General features: G+C 42.2%; 1 protein-coding gene across 1 annotated transcript in view; it reads right to left on the bottom strand.

Annotated features, from left to right (window-relative positions):
• The window catches only part of RNMT (RNA guanine-7 methyltransferase), a 29988-nt gene extending 10858 nt beyond the window's left edge, over positions 1-19130 (bottom strand). The window contains exons 1-7 of the mRNA XM_056127108.1: positions 19061-19130; positions 15328-15770; positions 13259-13394; positions 9034-9159; positions 6300-6415; positions 4517-4698; positions 3593-3757 (exon numbers count right to left, since the gene is read on the bottom strand). Coding sequence (XP_055983083.1) covers positions 3593-3757; positions 4517-4698; positions 6300-6415; positions 9034-9159; positions 13259-13394; positions 15328-15770; positions 19061-19064 — 1172 coding nt within the window. The 5' untranslated portion in view covers positions 19065-19130. The remainder of the gene's footprint in view (positions 1-3592; positions 3758-4516; positions 4699-6299; positions 6416-9033; positions 9160-13258; positions 13395-15327; positions 15771-19060) is intronic.
• Positions 19131-19138: the final 8 nt, after the last annotated feature.

The raw sequence follows: 19138 nt of genomic DNA, 5'->3' as shown, positions 1-19138 counted from the left end.
CTCCTTCCTGTCTTCGTCAAATCCTACTCACTCTTTTTGTTTCTGAACCACATCTGGGGGTGAACAGGGTTTACTCCTGGCTGCGCTCAGGGATCACTCCTGTGGTACTTGGTGAAACCACTTATGGGATCCCAGAGATTGAGCCAAGTGAGCAACACGCAAGGCAAGCACCTTACCCACTGTCCTATCTCTCCAGCCCCTGCTACTCATTATTTACTTCTTTATAGGTAGTAAATACATTTAATTTCCAGTAACGTTAGGGCTCCCTCTGATGGTTTTTATTCCCCAAACCCCATTTCCCATCTACTTGGTCTGCCAGTTACTACGTTAGGTGTAAACATGAGGAAACCCGGGCATGATTTCAGAGAACAGTAATGAGGAGAGAACTAACGGATATCCCACCCCACCCACCTTCGAGAGAGTATCAGGGAAGTCTTCTGAGGTAACAAAGAAAGGAACAAGGTGAAATAAAATATTTGTGGGCCAGAATTTCTATGTAAAAGGCTGGGCTTCCCACATTTCAACAAATCCTTCTTAGAAGATATTCATAAATTATCTTCTATTCCAGGCACTTAATTTTCTATCATAAATCTTAATAAGTCTTTATAGGGAGCCAAAAGTGTACAGTGTACTTTGTTGGGTGAGGCTTCAAAACAAAACAAAACAAAACAAAAAAAAGAAAAAAAAAGGAAAAGGCAAAAATTCTTACATTTACCATAGAACTAAAAGAACTCACTCAGGCTCTTTGTGACCAATTTGAATAGGTTTGTCATACAAAAGCTAACTATCTTTTCAAGTTCTGAGTAAAATGAGAAAATAATAATGCCTATACCAATAATAACCCCCCAACACCAAAAAGAGAGTCCGCCTAGCATTTTTTAGTTTCTATTTCAATTGCTGAATACACGCTTTAATATTTAAAACCTACTTTTTAAAACTAATGAAACCAGGGTAGAAAATAGTACAGCAGATAGGGTGCTTGCCTTGCAATGTGGGCCAACCTTGGTGTGACCCCAGGCACCCAATATCATCCAGTGGGCCTGCCAGGAGTGATTCTTGAGTGCAGAGCCAGGAGTAATCCCTAAGCATTGCCACGCGTGGTTCAAAAGCAAAAACAAATAAAACTAATGAAGTACTGTCTCTTGAGTTTACACATTAGTTGACAATTTAAGTAGAAAAAACTTCATGGTAGCCTGGCATTTAAAAAAAAAATTCACTATGCGTTAATCCAGGCCATCAAGTCTGCCGGAGGGGAAAGGGTGTTGCCCCATTCGCCCTCTCTTCTCTGGAGAGAAGGATGGCGGCCGCATGGGAGCCTTGTGGACAGCAGGTATGAGCCGGGGGTGTGGGGGCGACTAAAACCTCATGGGAAGGGGGGCGTTCCGGTCCGTCCTTCACGCCCTACCGAGGTCACCAGTTGCCCCCCACGAGCGGCTCTCCAGCACGGCCACAGCCCCAGAAGCACAAGGGCTTAATGCAGAACCCAGCAGCTTGGAGCAGAAAAGTGAAAGGACTATGCGTTAATCCAGGCAATCATTTCTGCCCAGAGGGGAAAGGGTGTTGCTCCCTTCCGCCCTCCTCCCTCTGGAAAGAAAGATGGCGGCCACATGGGAGCCTTGTGGACAGCAGGTATGAGCCGGGGGTGTGGGGGCGACTAAAACCTCATGGGAAGGGGGGCGTTCCGGTCCGTCCTTCACGCCCTACCGAGGTCACCAGTCACCCCCCACGAGCGGCTCTCCAGCACAGCCACGGCCCCAGAAGCACAAGGACTTAATGCAGAACCCAGCAGCTTGGAGCAGAAAAGTGAACGGACTATGCATTGACCCAGGCCATCAAGTCTGCCGGAGGGGAAAGGGTGTTGCCCCATTCGCCCTCTCCTCTCTGGAAAGAAAGATGGCGGCCACATGGGAGCCTTGTGGACAGCAGGTATGAGCCGGGGGTGTGGGGGCGACTAAAACCTCATGGGAAGGGGGGCGTTCCGGTCCGTCCTTCACGCCCTACCGAGGTCACCAGTTGCCCCCCACGAGCGGCTCTCCAGCACGGCCACAGCCCCAGAAGCACAAGGGCTTAATGCAGAACCCAGCAGCTTGGAGCAGAAAAGTGAAAGGACTATGCGTTAATCCAGGCAATCATTTCTGCCCAGAGGGGAAAGGGTGTTGCTCCCTTCCGCCCTCCTCCCTCTGGAAAGAAAGATGGCGGCCACATGGGAGCCTTGTGGACAGCGGGTATGAGCCGGGGGTGTGGGGGCGACTAAAACCTCATGGGAAGGGGGGCGTTCTGGTCCGTCCTTCACGCCCTACCGAGGTCACCAGTTGCCCCCCACGAGCGGCTCTCCAGCACAGCCACGGCCCCAGAAGCACAAGGACTTAATGCAGAACCCAGCAGCTTGGAGCAGAAAAGTGAACGGACTATGCATTGATCCAGGCCATCAAGTCTGCCGGAGGGGAAAGGGTGTTGCCCCATTCGCCCTCTCCTCTCTGGAAAGAAAGATGGCGGCCACATGGGAGCCTTGTGGACAGCAGGTATGAGCCGGGGGAGTGGGGGCGACTAAAACCTCATGGGTCGGGGGGCGTTCCGGTCCGTCCTTCACGCCCTACCGAGGTCACCAGTCGCCCCCCGCGAGCGGCTCTCCAGCACGGCCATGGCCCCAGAAGCACAAGGACTTAATGCAGAACCCAGCAGCTTGGAGCAGAAAAGTGAATGGACTATGCGTTGATCCAGCCCATCAAGTCTGCCGGAGGGGAAAGGGTGTTGCCCCATTCGCCCTCTCCTCTCTGGAAAGAAAGATGGCGGCCACATGGGAGCCTTGTGGACAGCAGGTATGAGCCGGGAGTGTGGGGGCGACTAAAACCTCATGGGAAGGGGGGCGTTTCGCTCCGCCCTTCACGCCCTACCGAGGCCACCAGTTGCCCCCCACGAGCGGCTCTCCAGCACGGCCACGACTCCAGAACACAGAAACCAATTTCTTAACTATCTGACTTTCAGTAGAAATACTTCCAGGGTCAATAGGTAAAATAGCAGAAATCCAAAACCAACATTTAATTCTTGAACCCAGCTGTAGAAAGCAAATCACTTCACAATGCTTTTTCAGCATGTCTGAGTTGGGGGGGGGGGGGTAAACTCTAAATAATAGTGGCGAATCTTTTATTGAAACAATCTAATCAAAGCGGATAGAGTGTTAACTAGAATTCATCTGCCTCACAGGGACGGGGAGGGGTGGGGGGTGGGGTTTTATTGGGGTTCTTCATGGGAAAAAATAAGTATTGGTAAAGGGAAATGTGTTTGATATTTGCATGACTGAGACATAAACCTGAAAGCTTTGTAACCTTTCCCACAGTGATTCAATAAATAAATTAAAAAAAAAAAAAAATTCATTTTACTCTTATCTTTTTGGTTATACTGAAAGATAAGCTACTAACTTTGTTAACTAAGCCCCCAAATACAATGTACTAAAAACGTCCCTCCTCCTCTCTCTGACCATACAGTTGGATAAATCCCAATTAAGATAAGAAATCACTGGAAATTTTCAAAATACTCCTTTTCTTTCATAAGGTAAAACAGACAACAGTTAACAGCTTAAAGATATTCTTACTCAATTAACAATGGAAAATAGACCAGGAACTCAGGAACATCAACAACGCCATGTAAGTGGAAGTCATATTTGCAGCCAAATAAAGGATAATCTCCTTTCTTTTGAAATTTCACAGTATAGATTTCATTTCCAAATGACTCTGTTTCTGAAGCTTCAAGACGTTTTCTTAAGGATTATTTCCAACCAAAAGAAAAAATGAAAACTGTTATTAGCTCAAACTTAATCTGATCAAACCACACATTAAAAATATTACAAGTGTAATTTTTGAGACATTCTCAATGAACTTTTAAATAATTTTATCTGAATTACTTCTAAGGGGCCATATACCAGGAGATCATTAACAACATCACTGATAAAATTAGAAAATTACAATGGAAGTAACAGTAATAGAATGGAAGAATGTGATAAATGCTGGTTAAACCACTGCCTCAATATCTGATTTGCAATTTATTCAGCAATATAAACTCTGGCTCAATCTAATACCAGTTTCACTAACATACTCCCCCATTCCTACCCCAGTTATTTTTACTAAGGTCTTGGTTTACACATTTCTGTATTATAGTCTCATACTTTAAAAAAGCTACTATTCCACCCAGCACCATCCACATCAATAACCCTGCACCAAGTCCCGAGGTTCCTTCTCCCCACTTAAGTCCTTGTGGCCTCAGTGTGTCATTTGCTGGCAAAATCTCAAGGTGTGTCTCCATTGGGGATTGTCTATTCCTTGGTTTTGCTGTTTAACACATTTACCTGTAAACCTGTCTTCTGAATTTGAGTACCTGCTCAAGTACATTATCAAAGTACTCAGCCTTTGTAAAGAGCAGCATTACATGTTTTATATAAATTCTATTTCTGGGAAACAATAGCTAATTTAAATTAAGTTTAATACTAAGTCTTAAACAACTACTTATTGAAAATACTTACATCAGTTCAAAGCTATTGGGAGTAGTACCAATAAAATAACCTCCAGGATTAAGTCTTTCACAAGCATTTCTGAGCATCAGGTCAGCCTGTTCATATGATTCAAATGAGTAATGAAAGGCAAACTGACAACTGCAGATGTCAAAGGACATTTCTGGGTCACGAAAGTCATCCATCAAAAGTTTCTGAAACAATGAGTTAAGGTTTTGAAGATAACAGCAGAGTGCAATTTTTCAATGACTTCAATTCTAGAAATAATGTCCTAAAATTAGACGTGTCTTCCCATAACCCTGTCCTCTCATGCATTATCAGCATGTATGTATGTAATATAATAACATTTTATTTAAGTTTCATTTCTATTTTCATATTAATTTTGTTTTGGGGTCATTCCGGCAGTGCTCAAGAGCTTATTCCTAGTTCTGTGCTCAAAGATCACACCTGAAGGTACTCAGGAGACCACATGTGTGCCCCGACTGAACCAGAGTTGGCCACATGTAAGGCAAGCACCCTACCAGCTATACGGTATCTCCAATCCTTTACAAGTATTGGGTTTTAAAAATATCAAATAGATTTAAAGGAGTTGACCTTACTATAAACTTGAAAGGCTAGAGTACTTCAAAGCTACAATAAATTTTGTGTAACAACCTTGGCTATAAGGCCATGGTGTTGAAGGCCCAAGGATGTAGCTTTCAGGGCAACTGTCTGCCTGGCACGCCTAGAACTCATCATTCACTACCCAGCACTACCCCCTATCACCGAGTGTAGCAGCTAGTTTGTGACACAAGCATGATTGTGCAATGTAGCAATTATAACTCCCAACTCCAGAAATAAATTTAAAACATGGGGCCAGAATGATAGTACAGTGGGTAAGGTGCTTGTCTTGCATGTAGCCAACCCGGGTTTGATCCCAGGAATCCCAGATGGTTCCCTTGAGCCCGGCAGGAGAGATTCCTGATGTGGAGTCAGGAGAAACCCCTGAGCACTGCCGGGTGTAGCCCCAAAACCAAAACAACAAATTCTTTTTTTAAATTTCAGTTTTTATTTAAAGAATCATTGTCTTTAAAGGTTCCTAACTTTCTAGCACTATCCTATCAAAACTTTCCCTTCTCACTTTCAAAATTGCATAGTTTCTATGTAGAATTAAAATATGTAGAATTAAAGATGTCTGAAATGAGCAGATAGGGTGTTTGCCTTGCACACAGCCAACCCAGATCAATTCCCAGCATCTCATGTGATTCCCCAAGCACCACCAGGAGTGATTCCTAAGTGCAGAGCCAGGAATAACCCCAAATATCACCGGGTTGACACAAGAAGCAAAAAAAAAAAAAAAAAAAAAGGTCTGGAATAATAATAGCTAGTAGTATTTCAGAAGAATTCTGAAAAAGAACATATGGTGACACTTTCACCAAACAAGTGCCTCTATAGTTCTTAAACTTCATAGTTGTGAAAGAGATTCAGGATGAGGTGGAAGGTGGGAAACAAGAGATTCTGATATGATGAGAAAAAACTAATGAATTGTAAAGCACACAGAACATACTGACATACTGGGAGTTCAATTCCAGTGTCAAAATACTGGAAAATAAACCAAAAAAGGAGTAAAAACTCTATCAAATTGCTAAAAACCAAGGAATTCCCAATTTTAGGAAACTGATTATAAGAGATTTCCTAGTTGAAAACTAAAATGTGTGCTGTATGATTTTATGTCTTAACACATTTTTAATTAGCTAATTTTATATCACTTACTCAAAAATATAAAAATTGAGAAAATTTTACCAAAAATATGTACCTTTGAACAATCAGCAGTTATAAATTCTGTACTGAACATGTATTCATTATCACGACTACGAGTCTTCATTTCACCATACCTCTGTTGACACTGTTTAATGGAGACATCAGCAATATCTAGAAAGGGGACAGGTATTAGTAATTGTCAAAAGACCTACAGAAACAAAATGTAAATGCAAAAAAATGACCCAGTCATTGACATTAACTGACATGAATTACACTGACTTAAAAATTTCTGGCATGAAATATATCCTTAGAACAAACAAAAAGGTTCTTTCAAAATACAATAAAGTCAATGCAAATGCTCTATCACTTTTCAAAAAGCATTAAAAGCTTTCTCATCAATAGGTAGTAATCAAAGAAAAGTTCTTATACAATTTTTAAATGCTTATGACCAGTAAATAATACAGTTTAGACTCTAATCTGAATTATAAAACTTAACTTTACATCCTATTTGGCAACACCAAGGTTAATTTTCAAAGATCTTAAATAACTTTTCCCCTACAATGAGATTTGCACATCTGATGGAAAAACATTAGGATCATGGTACTGATAATACTCATATATTCTTCACCACTACAATGAAAACAGAGCCATATCATTTAAGAATGACATATAGTCATATAAAAAATAAATATTTTATTACATATACTTTTTGATTGTGGTTTTACTATTTTGTGTAATAAAACAGGAAGGAAAATATTTCTGCTGCATAATCAGGTTCAATGGTTAATGCAAGGAATAAGACTGGTGTGACTCTTTTCTATTATGAGGTACACAGGCGACTTTCTGATAAAAGAAACACAAACTGGTTACTCAGATTTGGTAATGTGGTGAATATTTTGAAAATGAACAAAAGGAATTTCTGGAAAGCAATGGATAGTATCTGTTGCCAATGAAAAATTTAAGCTTTCCAGCAGAAAATTACAATTCTAAAAAATCCAAGGCTAGGTATCTCCCCATACATTTATTTACAAAATCTGGCCTAGCAAAGGTCTGTTCAAAGGTCAGGACAGATCAGTGCATTTAAATATTAATGGCGTAAAAAAAGCTTATCACGATGGCTGCAGATTCCATACTCTCAGTAATCTTAAGAAAATACTATCCACTGAATTTTGATTGGGCACTGAAGAATATTATCCCCGGATACCTAGCTATAAAATATCCCTTCAGATTAAGATGTTAAATGCCCAAAGAAAAACCAAAATAAAACATACTAAAAGCACAGACTTGAGAATCAGTTTTCTCCTATTATTACAGAATCCAAAGAATTTTTCTGGCAGCAAGGAAGATAGCTCAGTGACTTCAAGTATTTGCCGGTAAGTGCAGGCTTCTGGTCCAAAACTAGTGCCACTGCACTTGCCGAGGAGACCCTGACAGCTCCATGGTCTCCGATCTCTAGCTTGGGATCCTCATCAAAGGGGAAAATTTAGTGTTTTTTTTTTTTTAAGGCCAGTTTTAAAAGTTCCAATTCTCATTTTTAATTTCTATAATAAATAAATCAAACTACATACAAAAGCTTCTGGGATTCTCGGCCAGTTGTCAGTGTACAATGGTTATATAGCCCAGGAATTTATGAAGTGACAACTTAGGTTCTACAATACAGGTAGTGACACACATGCACCATTACACAGCATACTGCTCCTGTGCTAAGACTATTTTGTTCAAGGTGCTTGATTAATTCAGTTGACACCTCACCAACACTTGCCGAACAGTTCAGTTTTGACTACCTTTTGTTTGGGGGGGCAAAGGGGGTCAGGCCATACCTGGTAGTAGTGCTCAGGGGAGTGAACCCAGGTCAGCCGCATTACAAGGTTCCGCCTTACCAGAATATCATCACTCTGGCTGCAGGTTTCACATTTTTTTTTCCTTTTTGGGTCACACCAGGCGATGCACAGGGGTTACTTCTGGCTCTGCACTTAGGAATTACTCCTGGTGGTGCTCAGGGGACCATATGGGATGCTGGGGATCGAATCTGGGTCGGTCGCATGCAAGGCAAACGCTCTACCCGCTGTGCTATAGCTCCAGCCCCAGGTTTGACATTTTAATGATAATTATATCAATTATTTCATTAAAGGTGGAAATAATGATCCCCCCATCATTCCCTTTGCATTTTTTATGATAATTTTTTAACAAGGAGGAATTTCCCTTTTTTATCCATCTGATTACTCTTCAAAACGAGTAGAAAATAAACTCAATAACCCACACCTTGAGTTTGAGAATGTTTTCTGAGTTCAGAATTTCAGAATGTTTACATTTCCTGTCAACTATCAAAGATGATTACTAAGATTTCCTCCTATCTTTTGTGTGTCAATCCACCATAACCCTGTTCTTTGGATAATGAAATTATCCTATTCTGGGCCAGTGGAGGTCTTTTTCAAGTCTGTGTTTTAAAAATTCTTCTGGCCACATGTGGCAGTGCTCAGGGGCCCATGCAGTGCCTGGGAAGCAAACCCAGGTCTCCCTGTGCTCTCAGTTTGCTGAGAAATCTCTCGGGTCCTCTAGATGTTTTAGGCATGATTTGGATAGTCCAATAGACTATCTGAATAACTCCTTTAAGAGGAAGGAGTTATTCAGGCTTACCAACTATATAACATTATCATTAAAATTTCAAACCAGTTACAAAACCAACTGTTTTCTGTTGTAGACTAGTATGTAAATTATAAGATCCATATTTGTCTCCTTTACCTGAATGAATATGTATCACTTTCCCCATGTGCCATTATTTATCTTACCAGCACAAACTAGCTTGCTAATTCTTCCCTTTTTCCACTTGAGCAAATCTCCACCTTTACCACATCCCAGGTCCAAAACAGTAATATCACGTTTTTTTTTCTGTCGCACCTTTTCTAGAAATTCCCCTTAAAAAAAAAAAAAGAGAAAGTCTTAGTAAATTATTTCTTTTCTATTCTTAATCATTACCATCTTCCATTACTCCTTTTAATCATTTTCCGCTACTCCCAGTAACATATTTCTTATGAACATATAAAATGAAAATAATACAAACTCTCATATATTATGTAATTAACAATGCTTTGTGAATGTTTCAAAATATGACTAGGAATTATATAACTTGATCCTCTTTTATTAGCATTAAGAGTATGTCTCTAGGCTGGAGCGATAGCACAGCAGGTAGTGTGTTTGCCTTGCACACAGCCGACTCAGCCAACCCAGGTTCGATTCCTCTGCCCCTCTCCAAGAGCCCAGCAAGCTACGGAAGAGTATCTCGCCCGCAGAGAAAAGCCTGGCAAGATACCTGTGATGTATCTGATATGCCAAACACAGTAGTAAGTGTCACAATGGAGACATTACTGGGCCCACTCCAGCAAATCGATGAACAACGGGGTGACAGTGACAGAGTATGTCTCTAGTCTTTGAGAAAGTACCGACATATTTGACAAATTGAATGAGTGGAGCACACATTCAGCTGTGCTCAGGGCTTTCTTCTGCATGGGGTGCCCAGTACTGAACCCCCCAGTCGCATACAAGGCAAGCACCTAACCCCCTGCTCTACTATCTCTCTGGCCCTTAAGACAGATTTCTGAAGGCTTGTTTCAGAATCTGACTGGTTTTAAAAAGCATGTATTTTGAAATCTAAACTGGAAAACTAAATATTTGTTCATGACGAGATAAAAAAAATTATCATTGGGGCCAGAGTGATAGTACAGTGGGTAGGGCGTTTGCCTTGCACCAGACGACCTGGGTTTGATCCCTAGCACCCCATATGGTCCCCCAAGCACCACCAGGAGGAATTCCTGAGTGCAGAGCCAGGAGTAACCCCTGAGCATTGCTGGGTGTGCCCCTAAAAGCAAAAATATAAATAAATAAAAATTAATTTTTTTATTATTGTTTCCTCTTTCCAAACTATAAATGTTGACTTATTATATATCTAATCAAATGAAACTTAACACCAACATATAAGAACTAATCATAAGTATTACTTTCAGTTTTACTACTGGTGTATTTTTGTGTTTGTTTTGGAGCCACACTCAGCGGTGTTCAGGGTTATTCCAGGCTCTGTGCTCAAGGATTACTCTTACCCAGGTGCAGGGGACCATCTGGGGTGACAAGAATCCAACCCAGATCATATGCATGTAAGGCAAGCACCCTGAGCTGTCCTATCTCTCCAGCCCCTACTAGCAGAATTTTTACTCTAGTAAAAATGCAATCTTTTCTCTCAACTTATAAAATAACATTAATGATTAACAAATAATAAGTAGATTCCTAACTACTGTTAGTAGATTCTTACTCCTATTGATATGGGTCAATAATCAAATGATTCAAACATATGTTAAAGAAATACCAATACCTTAAAAGACTCAGCAATTCCAAAACCAGATACAATGCTAAACACTAATTCTACGCTTCCTTTCTGACTATCAGGGTATCACTGCTGTCCCATTGTTCATCGATTTACTCGAGCGGGCACCAGTAACATCTCTATTTGTCCCAGCCCTGAGATTTTAGCAGCCTCTCCTTACTCATCTTTCCCAACGACTGGAGGCTGTTTCAAGGTCAGATGAATGAGACCTGTTACTGGTTTTGGGACATTGAATATGCCACAGGGAGCTTGCCAGGCTCTGCCCATGATACTCTTGGTGGCTTGCCAGGCTCTCCGAGAAGGGTGTGTGTGTGTGTGTGTGTGTATAATTTGTTGCCTACTGTCTGAACTCCATCAAACATGGTAATTATGGAAAATGAGTAAGAAGTGTCTTATGATGTTTCATGGCCTCACGGTCCGGAAAGTGGCCTGAGCATGGTTGGGGAGCAGAGGTTGGTTGCAGGACTGGGTCCCCCAGGGCAGGGTGGGCTGACTATAAAACTTTCTATTTCGTGTATGTTCTATTTTGACTGTTAAAGAAATTCTGCATAAGCATTTTCGACTTTCAATAGGCATTTAAACTTCAATAGTAGCACCAGTGTTCCATATTTAACTTCCCCCCTGTGACTCTTGAGAGCATAAAAATCATATCCAGTGTAAACAATTTAAAAGTTATTTTCATATATAGAGTTATCAGAGGAAAGATCATGATGATGGGGCTCTGAGGAAGGTGAGTGGTACAGCATGCATGAGTTGTACAGTTTAATCCCTGGCACCACCCCATGTATCTGAGTGTGATCCAGGAAGGAGCGCTGTCGTATGATAATCAGCCACAACAAAGTGTGTACACTGTGGCCACTTTAATGCATGGGACCACAACTAAAACATACAACATGGGTAAGCACTGCAATGATAGACAAAAGGAAAGGAAGGAAAAAGGACATCTGTATCACATATAAGAATAGTACTCAGCTATTTATTAAGATAAAATGAATGATCCCAAATTGGATGTGAGAATAATCAGGGAAAAGCCAGGAAGGAACTTGGCACAGATGACAAGGATTACATCAGGAAAAACCAACAGGTATGGAGAGCAAAACCCTTGTTGAAAGAGTTGCTGAGACAGCTGACGGAAAGAACACCATGAATATGCTGAGAGAACTTTTTAGTAAGTCTGACAAGTCTTGGGGTTGGAGCGATAGTACAGCGGGTAGGGCGTTTGCCTTGCACACGGCCGACCCGAGTTCATCGCCGGCCTCCCATATGGTCTCCCCAGCACCGCCAGGAGTGCAGAGCCAGAAGTAACCCCTGAGCACTGTTGGATGTGACCCAAGAAGCAAAAAAAAAAAAAAAGTCTGACAAGTCTTTTGAAAAACTTCCTGCTTTCCAAATGATAAAAATACAATGCAGAAAATGCAGCTGAACTTAAAAGTGATTGAATTAATACATGAAATAGATGGCACTTCATAAAACAAATAGAATATTTGAGATCTTACATATAATCCCAGATATCAAAACAACCAAACAACCCCCAACACACCAAACAAAAACCCAAGGGTAAATTATGTGTATCACTGATGAGAATCAGAAAAGGAAGATTAGGATTAGGACTAGGGTTCTAAGATTACCTTTTAAATAGTGTCTAAAAACAATGTCAAATTATTCCAGTTTAAAAAAAAAAGTGGGGGTTTAGTCAAATTATTCCAGTTTTTTTTAAAAAAAGGTGGGGGTTTAGAGGAAGGGACTGCCACTCAAATTACCCTGAAAACTAGTGAAATCAAATAAATTGTTTTTAAAACAAATATTAAAGACTAAAGATAGAAATAGTTAAAATGTTAAATTATATTGTTTAAATGAATTAATCTTTACAAATAAGTAACCAGCCCTCAAAACCAATAAAAATTAACCAACTAGAACTTTGCTATTTCCAATATATAAGAAAAAATTCACAGGAGATAAAGGGGAAGGTAAGGAGGAGCGGGAGCACAGAAGGGAAACTGGAGAAGAAATAACCTCATTGTGAAAAAAACTATATATTAAACAGTCTAACTCATGTATGAGTATTAGATATACAAAACAATATACTGAATCATAGTTCCTGCACTGACTTCCATTTAATTTCAAAGATGAGATTCCACATAAAAATGCTATTTCAGAAAGTTAAATGTCTTTGTCAATCCTCAAAGTATGTTTTAGCTCTCCCTATATACCATATAAAAAAACAAGTTCCACATACAACCAACACATGATTACACCAGGGGACTTTAAAAAGCCCAAGAGCACCGTTTTCTTGACTTGATAGAACCAAACATTTACTCCAATGTCATTTACATTATTAGCATAAAATAGCCAAAACAATACTTTGTAACCTAAATATAAGTATAAAATAGTATTCTGAAAGCCTGAATAACTCAGTATGAATGAAACACCCATTTTCCTATGTAGTCAACTAAAAGTAATAAAAGAATTTATCTCACAGGCCCAGTTTTAGTTTTGGCTCCACTTATGTTAAGATCAAAAATTGGTAATTAAAGACACAGGAGCTTGGTATATGTTTAACAACTATTGGTGGAGGGGAAGAGGAATAAGACAAGCTAAAACTTAAAATTACAAACTACAATTGAAAAGAGGCAACATACCAATGAGGGCACTTTTTATCCAGTTGTTAAAGTTTCTCATATAAAAAATACGACTTTCACTACGCTTCTCCAAACCAACTTCTGGCAGTTCATTGTAGTGGGTAGCAACTGCTGAGCTGTGACCTACTTCCACATTCTGGAGGTTGGAACAAAATTAAGGATCAGAACATGGCAAAAATAAACCTAAAAGAGCATGCAATCTACAGGAGAATAAAACACTATCCAAATTGGTAGACTTCATTAAAGTAATGGCATTAACCACAAAAATCCAATATTTTATAATTAGCCCCTCCCCCTTTTTAAATCTCTATGCTTACAATTTTCATATTGATCTTTCCTTTAAAAAACATACTCAGTTCACTTAGTGGATTACAAAGTTATTCAGGATTTGGTTCCAGACATACAATGTTCTACCAATTCCTTCACCACTGTCCATTTCTCTCCTCCAATGTCCTCAGTCTCCAGTGCCAATGTCTTACAGAAAACTAGTACTCTTTCAGAATTCTAAGTTAGGGGCTGGAGAGAGTACAGTAGGTAGGGCACTTGCTTTACATACATATGGTTGAGCCAATCCCCAGCATTCAATATGGTCCTTAGCACGGCCAGGAGTGAACCCTGAGCAGTGAGAACACCCTGAGCACTGTCAGGTGCAGTCCTTACACTCCAAAAAGAAAAAAAAAATCATTTTAGGTTTTGGGGCTGTATACCTCGCAGTGCTCAGAGGACCATTTTGTGGTGCCAGGTATTGAACCTGGGTCAGCTGTATGCAAGACAACTGCCCTACCCATCTCTCTACTCTCTAGGTGTGCACGTGCGCACATGCGTGTATATGTGTATCTCAAAAAAAAAAAACCCCGATAGGTAAAAGTGCTTCAAAACTCACTTCCGTGTTCAATTCAAATGCCTCATCTTTTAACAACTTTATATTAATATTTTCATGTGGAAAGAGTACTGTTGCTAGTAAACTTATTTATAAATCAAGCTCTTCCCCGTAAGTTGGATTCTTTTCCATTCATGACAAACAGCAGCCTTGTAGAATTTTACTTGTTCACTGGAGAACTCCTTTCCTCCAAACTTAGACTGTTTCAGGTTAATTCACAGCATAGTATTCCCAGATGAAAATGAGCTGCTCTAAACTACCCCTGCTAAGTATCAGGTTCCATATTCACTTGGTTTATCTGTATAAAACTGCCCCAGTAAAGTTGCTGAAAACAATATAGCTTAAGGAATAATACAAATAAAGGTAAAAAGACATGATTTTGAAGTCTGTTGCTTTGTTTTGGGACCACATGCTCAGTACTCAGGGTTAACTCTGGAGGGGCTCAGGGGACCATACAGGGTGCTGGGATTGAACATGGGTCAGCTACATGGAAGGCTAATGCCTTACCTAATGTGCTATTTCTCCAGCCCTAGAAGCTTATTAAGTGATAATCTTGGCTACCTCAGCTGAAAAAAAATAAATAAATGGGATAATGTAAAGTGTAAATCATCTAGACCTTATATGTCTTAAAAACAAGAACAAAACACCAAGACTAAGAGATAGCTTTCAGATGTATAGTCAGTTTGGAAAAAAAATTTTTTTAAAAAATTATCTCACTAGCACAAGGGGTAGGGAACATCTGACCCACTCCTAAATCTCCTAAATAGCCAAGTGAAAATCATGTGGTCTGTTTCTGTTTCTTGTTGGCTGTCTACGTTCTATCTGCCTGTACTGTATGGCCTGCAAATGAAACTATACATTTCCAAATGGCTCTTAACAGAATATAGGTTCTCCCACACTAAACAGGCAAAGTTCCATCTAAATAAACCAAACCACGTAAGAAATAGTTAAAAACCTACACTAGCTTAAGGTGACTTTCGCTTTTGTGCCACACACCTTGGCTTATTCCTGTGTTCGGGGTGGGTGAACCCCACTCCATGTACTCCATGAACCTTACCCACAATGTACTATCTCTTCAGCGCCCCCCCCCCCCAATAGGACATTCTTAAGATTAGGTGAAAACCAGTTATTATTTCACAGTTGTTCCATTTCAGTTAAATAGAACCCACTGTAAATATGTTCAACGTACTTTTTGCTTCTCAGGAATATCCTCAACTTCTCTTTTTCTCTTTTTCTGAGTTCCATCTCCAGTAGGTTTCTCTTCTGGAAAATCATCAGATTCCCATTTTCTTTTCCTCAAAATACCTTCATCGTCACCAGAACCTTTTTCCTTTGGGATAACTTCAGGTTCTAGTTTTTTTTTCTTGGATTGAATGTCTTCCCCACAGCTAGAACTTAACTGTACAAGGTCACCTTCAGAATCCATTTTCCTTTTTCTTGATGTGGCCACATGCACAGTAGTGTTTTGCATGGTACCGCTTACTGTGTTTTCATTAATACACACTGAAGGCTCTGCTTCTGAATCTAACAATGCTTCGGCCTCTTCAAGGGGGATGCTATCACGTTCCTCTTCGATTGTAGCATTTTCCATTTTGATTATTTTAACAGATGGCAGAACTTCATGAACTAATTCTGGAATGGCAAAGATTTGATATTACTTGTACGCTCTAATGCTAAGACTTTAAAAACAATTTGAACCCAAGGGAAGCCATGAAATTTCAATGATCAAGTTTTTTTTTTTAAAAAAAAAGAAATCTCATTATAGAGACAGTCTTTAAAGTAACATTAATTGGTACATCTCACATAAGAGTTTGATTATGTATGTATGTGGTGCTGGAAATGGAACTCAGATCTCATGCAAGTAAAGCAAGCGCTTTCCCACCAATACACAACCACAGCCCACAGCTACAATCGTATCCAGAAAAGTGTGACTACTGTTATTAAAAGTAAAAAGTAAAGAAGTATGGGGTGGGGGAAAGGGGAGCACAAATGTATCAGCTTCATTTAAATTGTGACCCTGACTTCAGGGTCTTGCTTTCCAAATTGTGTTCAAGGCACTATAAAAAACATGTACAAGCATGGTAGGGTAGCAAGATTCTAAACATGTTAAAAGATCCTAAGATCAGCCACCTGGAAGAAATCAGATACACTTTAAGTAGAGCAGTTTCAACTGAACAGACTGCACTAGGATCTCTCTCAATGATATCACGAGTTTTGTGTAGCTGAAATTTTGGTGGTGCCACGGTTTAATGATGTTCAAAGGTTCAATGTAGTGTCAAGTCTTGGGAAGTTGCATTAATGCCCAAAAGGGTTAGAGAGCCTATTTCTATTCAGTTATGATTAATCAAGAATGAAGCACAGGTTTTTTAAGCTTGTACTTCTGGAGCAAATTAAAACATACATGTTTACTGAAATATTTGACAAAACTACTCAATATGTGAACTTGTAAGTTATTTCAGTCTAGTGGACACTGAATGAAATCAAAAGGGTATCCAAAACAGGTATAGTCGGAATATCCATCCACAGCTGACTTCTTAAAGTCTCATTTTTATAATGGATGTCAAAATTAGGTAGCAAAGTGAGGAGCTTAGAAACAACGGACAGGAAGTTTTAAGATCCAGTCTACACATCCCTTTTCTTTTTTTCTCCCTGCCCTGCCCTCCAGTCTGCATCTTAATGACCATTAAGTCTCAAACATCCTTGGGAATATGAACTATCCAAAGGACAGAAATAAGAAGTGGTGACACATTATTGGTTCACCCAATCTCCTAACTCCAACTATAGAAGAGCTGATTGAGTACAGTGTGAATCAGTTTCTAAGAAGCTTAGTTTAAAAAAAAAAAATATATATATATATCACCATTAGAACAGCAAGCTGTTTCTTTTTTATTTTATCTAGGGGGCCATGCCTGGTGGTGCTCAGGAATTACTCCTGGCTCTGGGCTCAGGAATCACTCCTGGTGGGTCTTGGGGTACCCGGGACAGAACTCAACTAGAGCAGCATGGAGATCAAACGGTCACGGTACAATCACTTAAGGTCCCCCATCAGGTTATTATTCAAATAAAGTGGTGAAGGGAGAGCAAAAGTTCAAAGCTCAATGAATTTCTCAAATTCGGAACTGAAAATTGTGAAAATTACCAAAAAGGTATTTTTCACGTAAAGAAGCAGAAAGAGCTACATTATGAGAGGGGATAAAAATAAGTCATTGTAAACCACCAAGAACTTCAAGAAAGTTAGCTTTCATTGAGGCAGGCGACAGTAGTACAGCCGGCAGGACGCTTGCCTTGCGCGTGGTGAACTTTGGGCTCAATCCCTGGCACCCTAACAGTCCCACACACACCCAAACACCAGGAGTGATCCCTGAGCACAGGGCTAGGTGTAAGCCCTGAGCATCTCCGGGTTACCCCCAAAACCAGCCCTCTCACTCCCCCCCACAAAGAGACGGATTTGTCTTTTACTATCCAAATGATAATAAAATACTAATTCCTGATAAAAAAAAAATCCGAACTCCATAACAGAAAAAAAAACACTCAAAAACGGGAATTTTTCAGAAAAACTACTTAAAACGGTTATCCAGAAAAATCAGTCACATCACAGTCACACCCCACCATAGATTTTCTGATAAGGGAATAGACAGAAATCGGTTTTGAATCCCAAGAAACAAATAATGACGGATTCCTTTAGCAGTGACGGAAGCAGTCACTTTCGCCCCACCCCCACCCCCCCAGGAAGTTTGGAAACGAGAATGAATGAATGTGATCTTGACCGGCAACTCTAGTCCAACGACAGACACGAAACAAAAAACGGGCTAGAACAACCGACTCCGGGCTAGAACGACACGTCGCTCCTAAGGCTGCAGAGCAGCGGGGAGGGCCGTTCGCCGCCGGCGTCCCAGGAAAACTGCCGAGGAAAACGCGGGGTCCCGGGGCGGAGCCGCGGCGCGACGCGGCGCGGACAGCACCACCTCGCACGCGGCCGCCGCATTTCGATCCCGGCACGCCGCAGGTCTGCGGGAGCACCGCCGGAAGCGATGCCCGAGTTGCAGTGGCCAGGAGCCGGCCCTGAGCGTCGCCGGGTGTGCGGGGGGGGGGGGGGGGGGGGGGGCGGGAGGCCCAAGGGAGGCCGACTCGAGCCCAAAGGCGGGGGTGGGGGAGGGGTGGGGAGGGAGTCCTCGCCTCCGCGGCGCGCGTGCCAAGGAGCCTCAAGTGTTTGCATCGGGCTTCCGCGCGCACGCACAGAAGTCGGGGGGGGGGGGGGCGCCAGCTGCAGTTTCTCAGAAGACGACCCCACTGGCTGAGGCTCAGACCGAGGCGCTCGACCCCGCGCCGCGCCGCCAGTCAGACGCGGGACTGGGGGGGGGGGGGGGGGGGGGGGAAGACGGACGGGTGAGAAGCGCAGCAGAGAGGGGAGTCTCCCCCCCCAGCCCCCCACCCAAGTTCACACTGCGGTCCGGGCGCGGCCTACCTCCGGGCAGACCTCCGGGTCAGGGGTTCCCGAGCCTCCTCCGCTCAAGACTCGGCAGACGCGTCTTCGTATGCGACACCCGCTGCCCGGTCCTCCCCCGCGCTCGTCCGCCCGCCCGCCCGCCCGCAGCAGCCCCGTCTCCGCGCGGCCCGGCCCGGCCAGGGAGAGGGGGCCTGACGCGGCCTCTCTGGCTCCTCCGAGCCCTCCCCCAACCCCCCTCCCCCCGGCCCCGCGGGGTCCGAAAACAACTGCGCTTTCTCCTCACCGCCCACACAACGGCCCGCTCCGCTCCAGGCCGAGGAAAACACAAGGAAAGACCCCGGCGCCGGAACAGGTCCCGGGCGAGGCGACCCCATGACTCGAGCCGGAATCCTCCTGCCAGCCCCGGCGGCGCCAGAAGAGCGGCCCGAGACAAAGGAGAAAAGAAAGGGCCGGAGTCCCCAGCCGCCACACTCACCCATACAACTCTCCACGATTCTGTATGCGGAAGCGGCGCGCCCGCTCACGCGAGAGCCTTGTGACGCCACTTCCGGGG

This window comes from Sorex fumeus, unplaced genomic scaffold (assembly GCF_029834395.1).
Source record: "Sorex fumeus unplaced genomic scaffold, SorFum_2.1 ptg000063l, whole genome shotgun sequence".
Taxonomy (NCBI): Eukaryota; Metazoa; Chordata; class Mammalia; order Eulipotyphla; family Soricidae; genus Sorex; species Sorex fumeus.
Note: the sequence above shows the minus strand (reverse complement) of the source record. Positions and strands in the feature narration are given on the sequence as shown.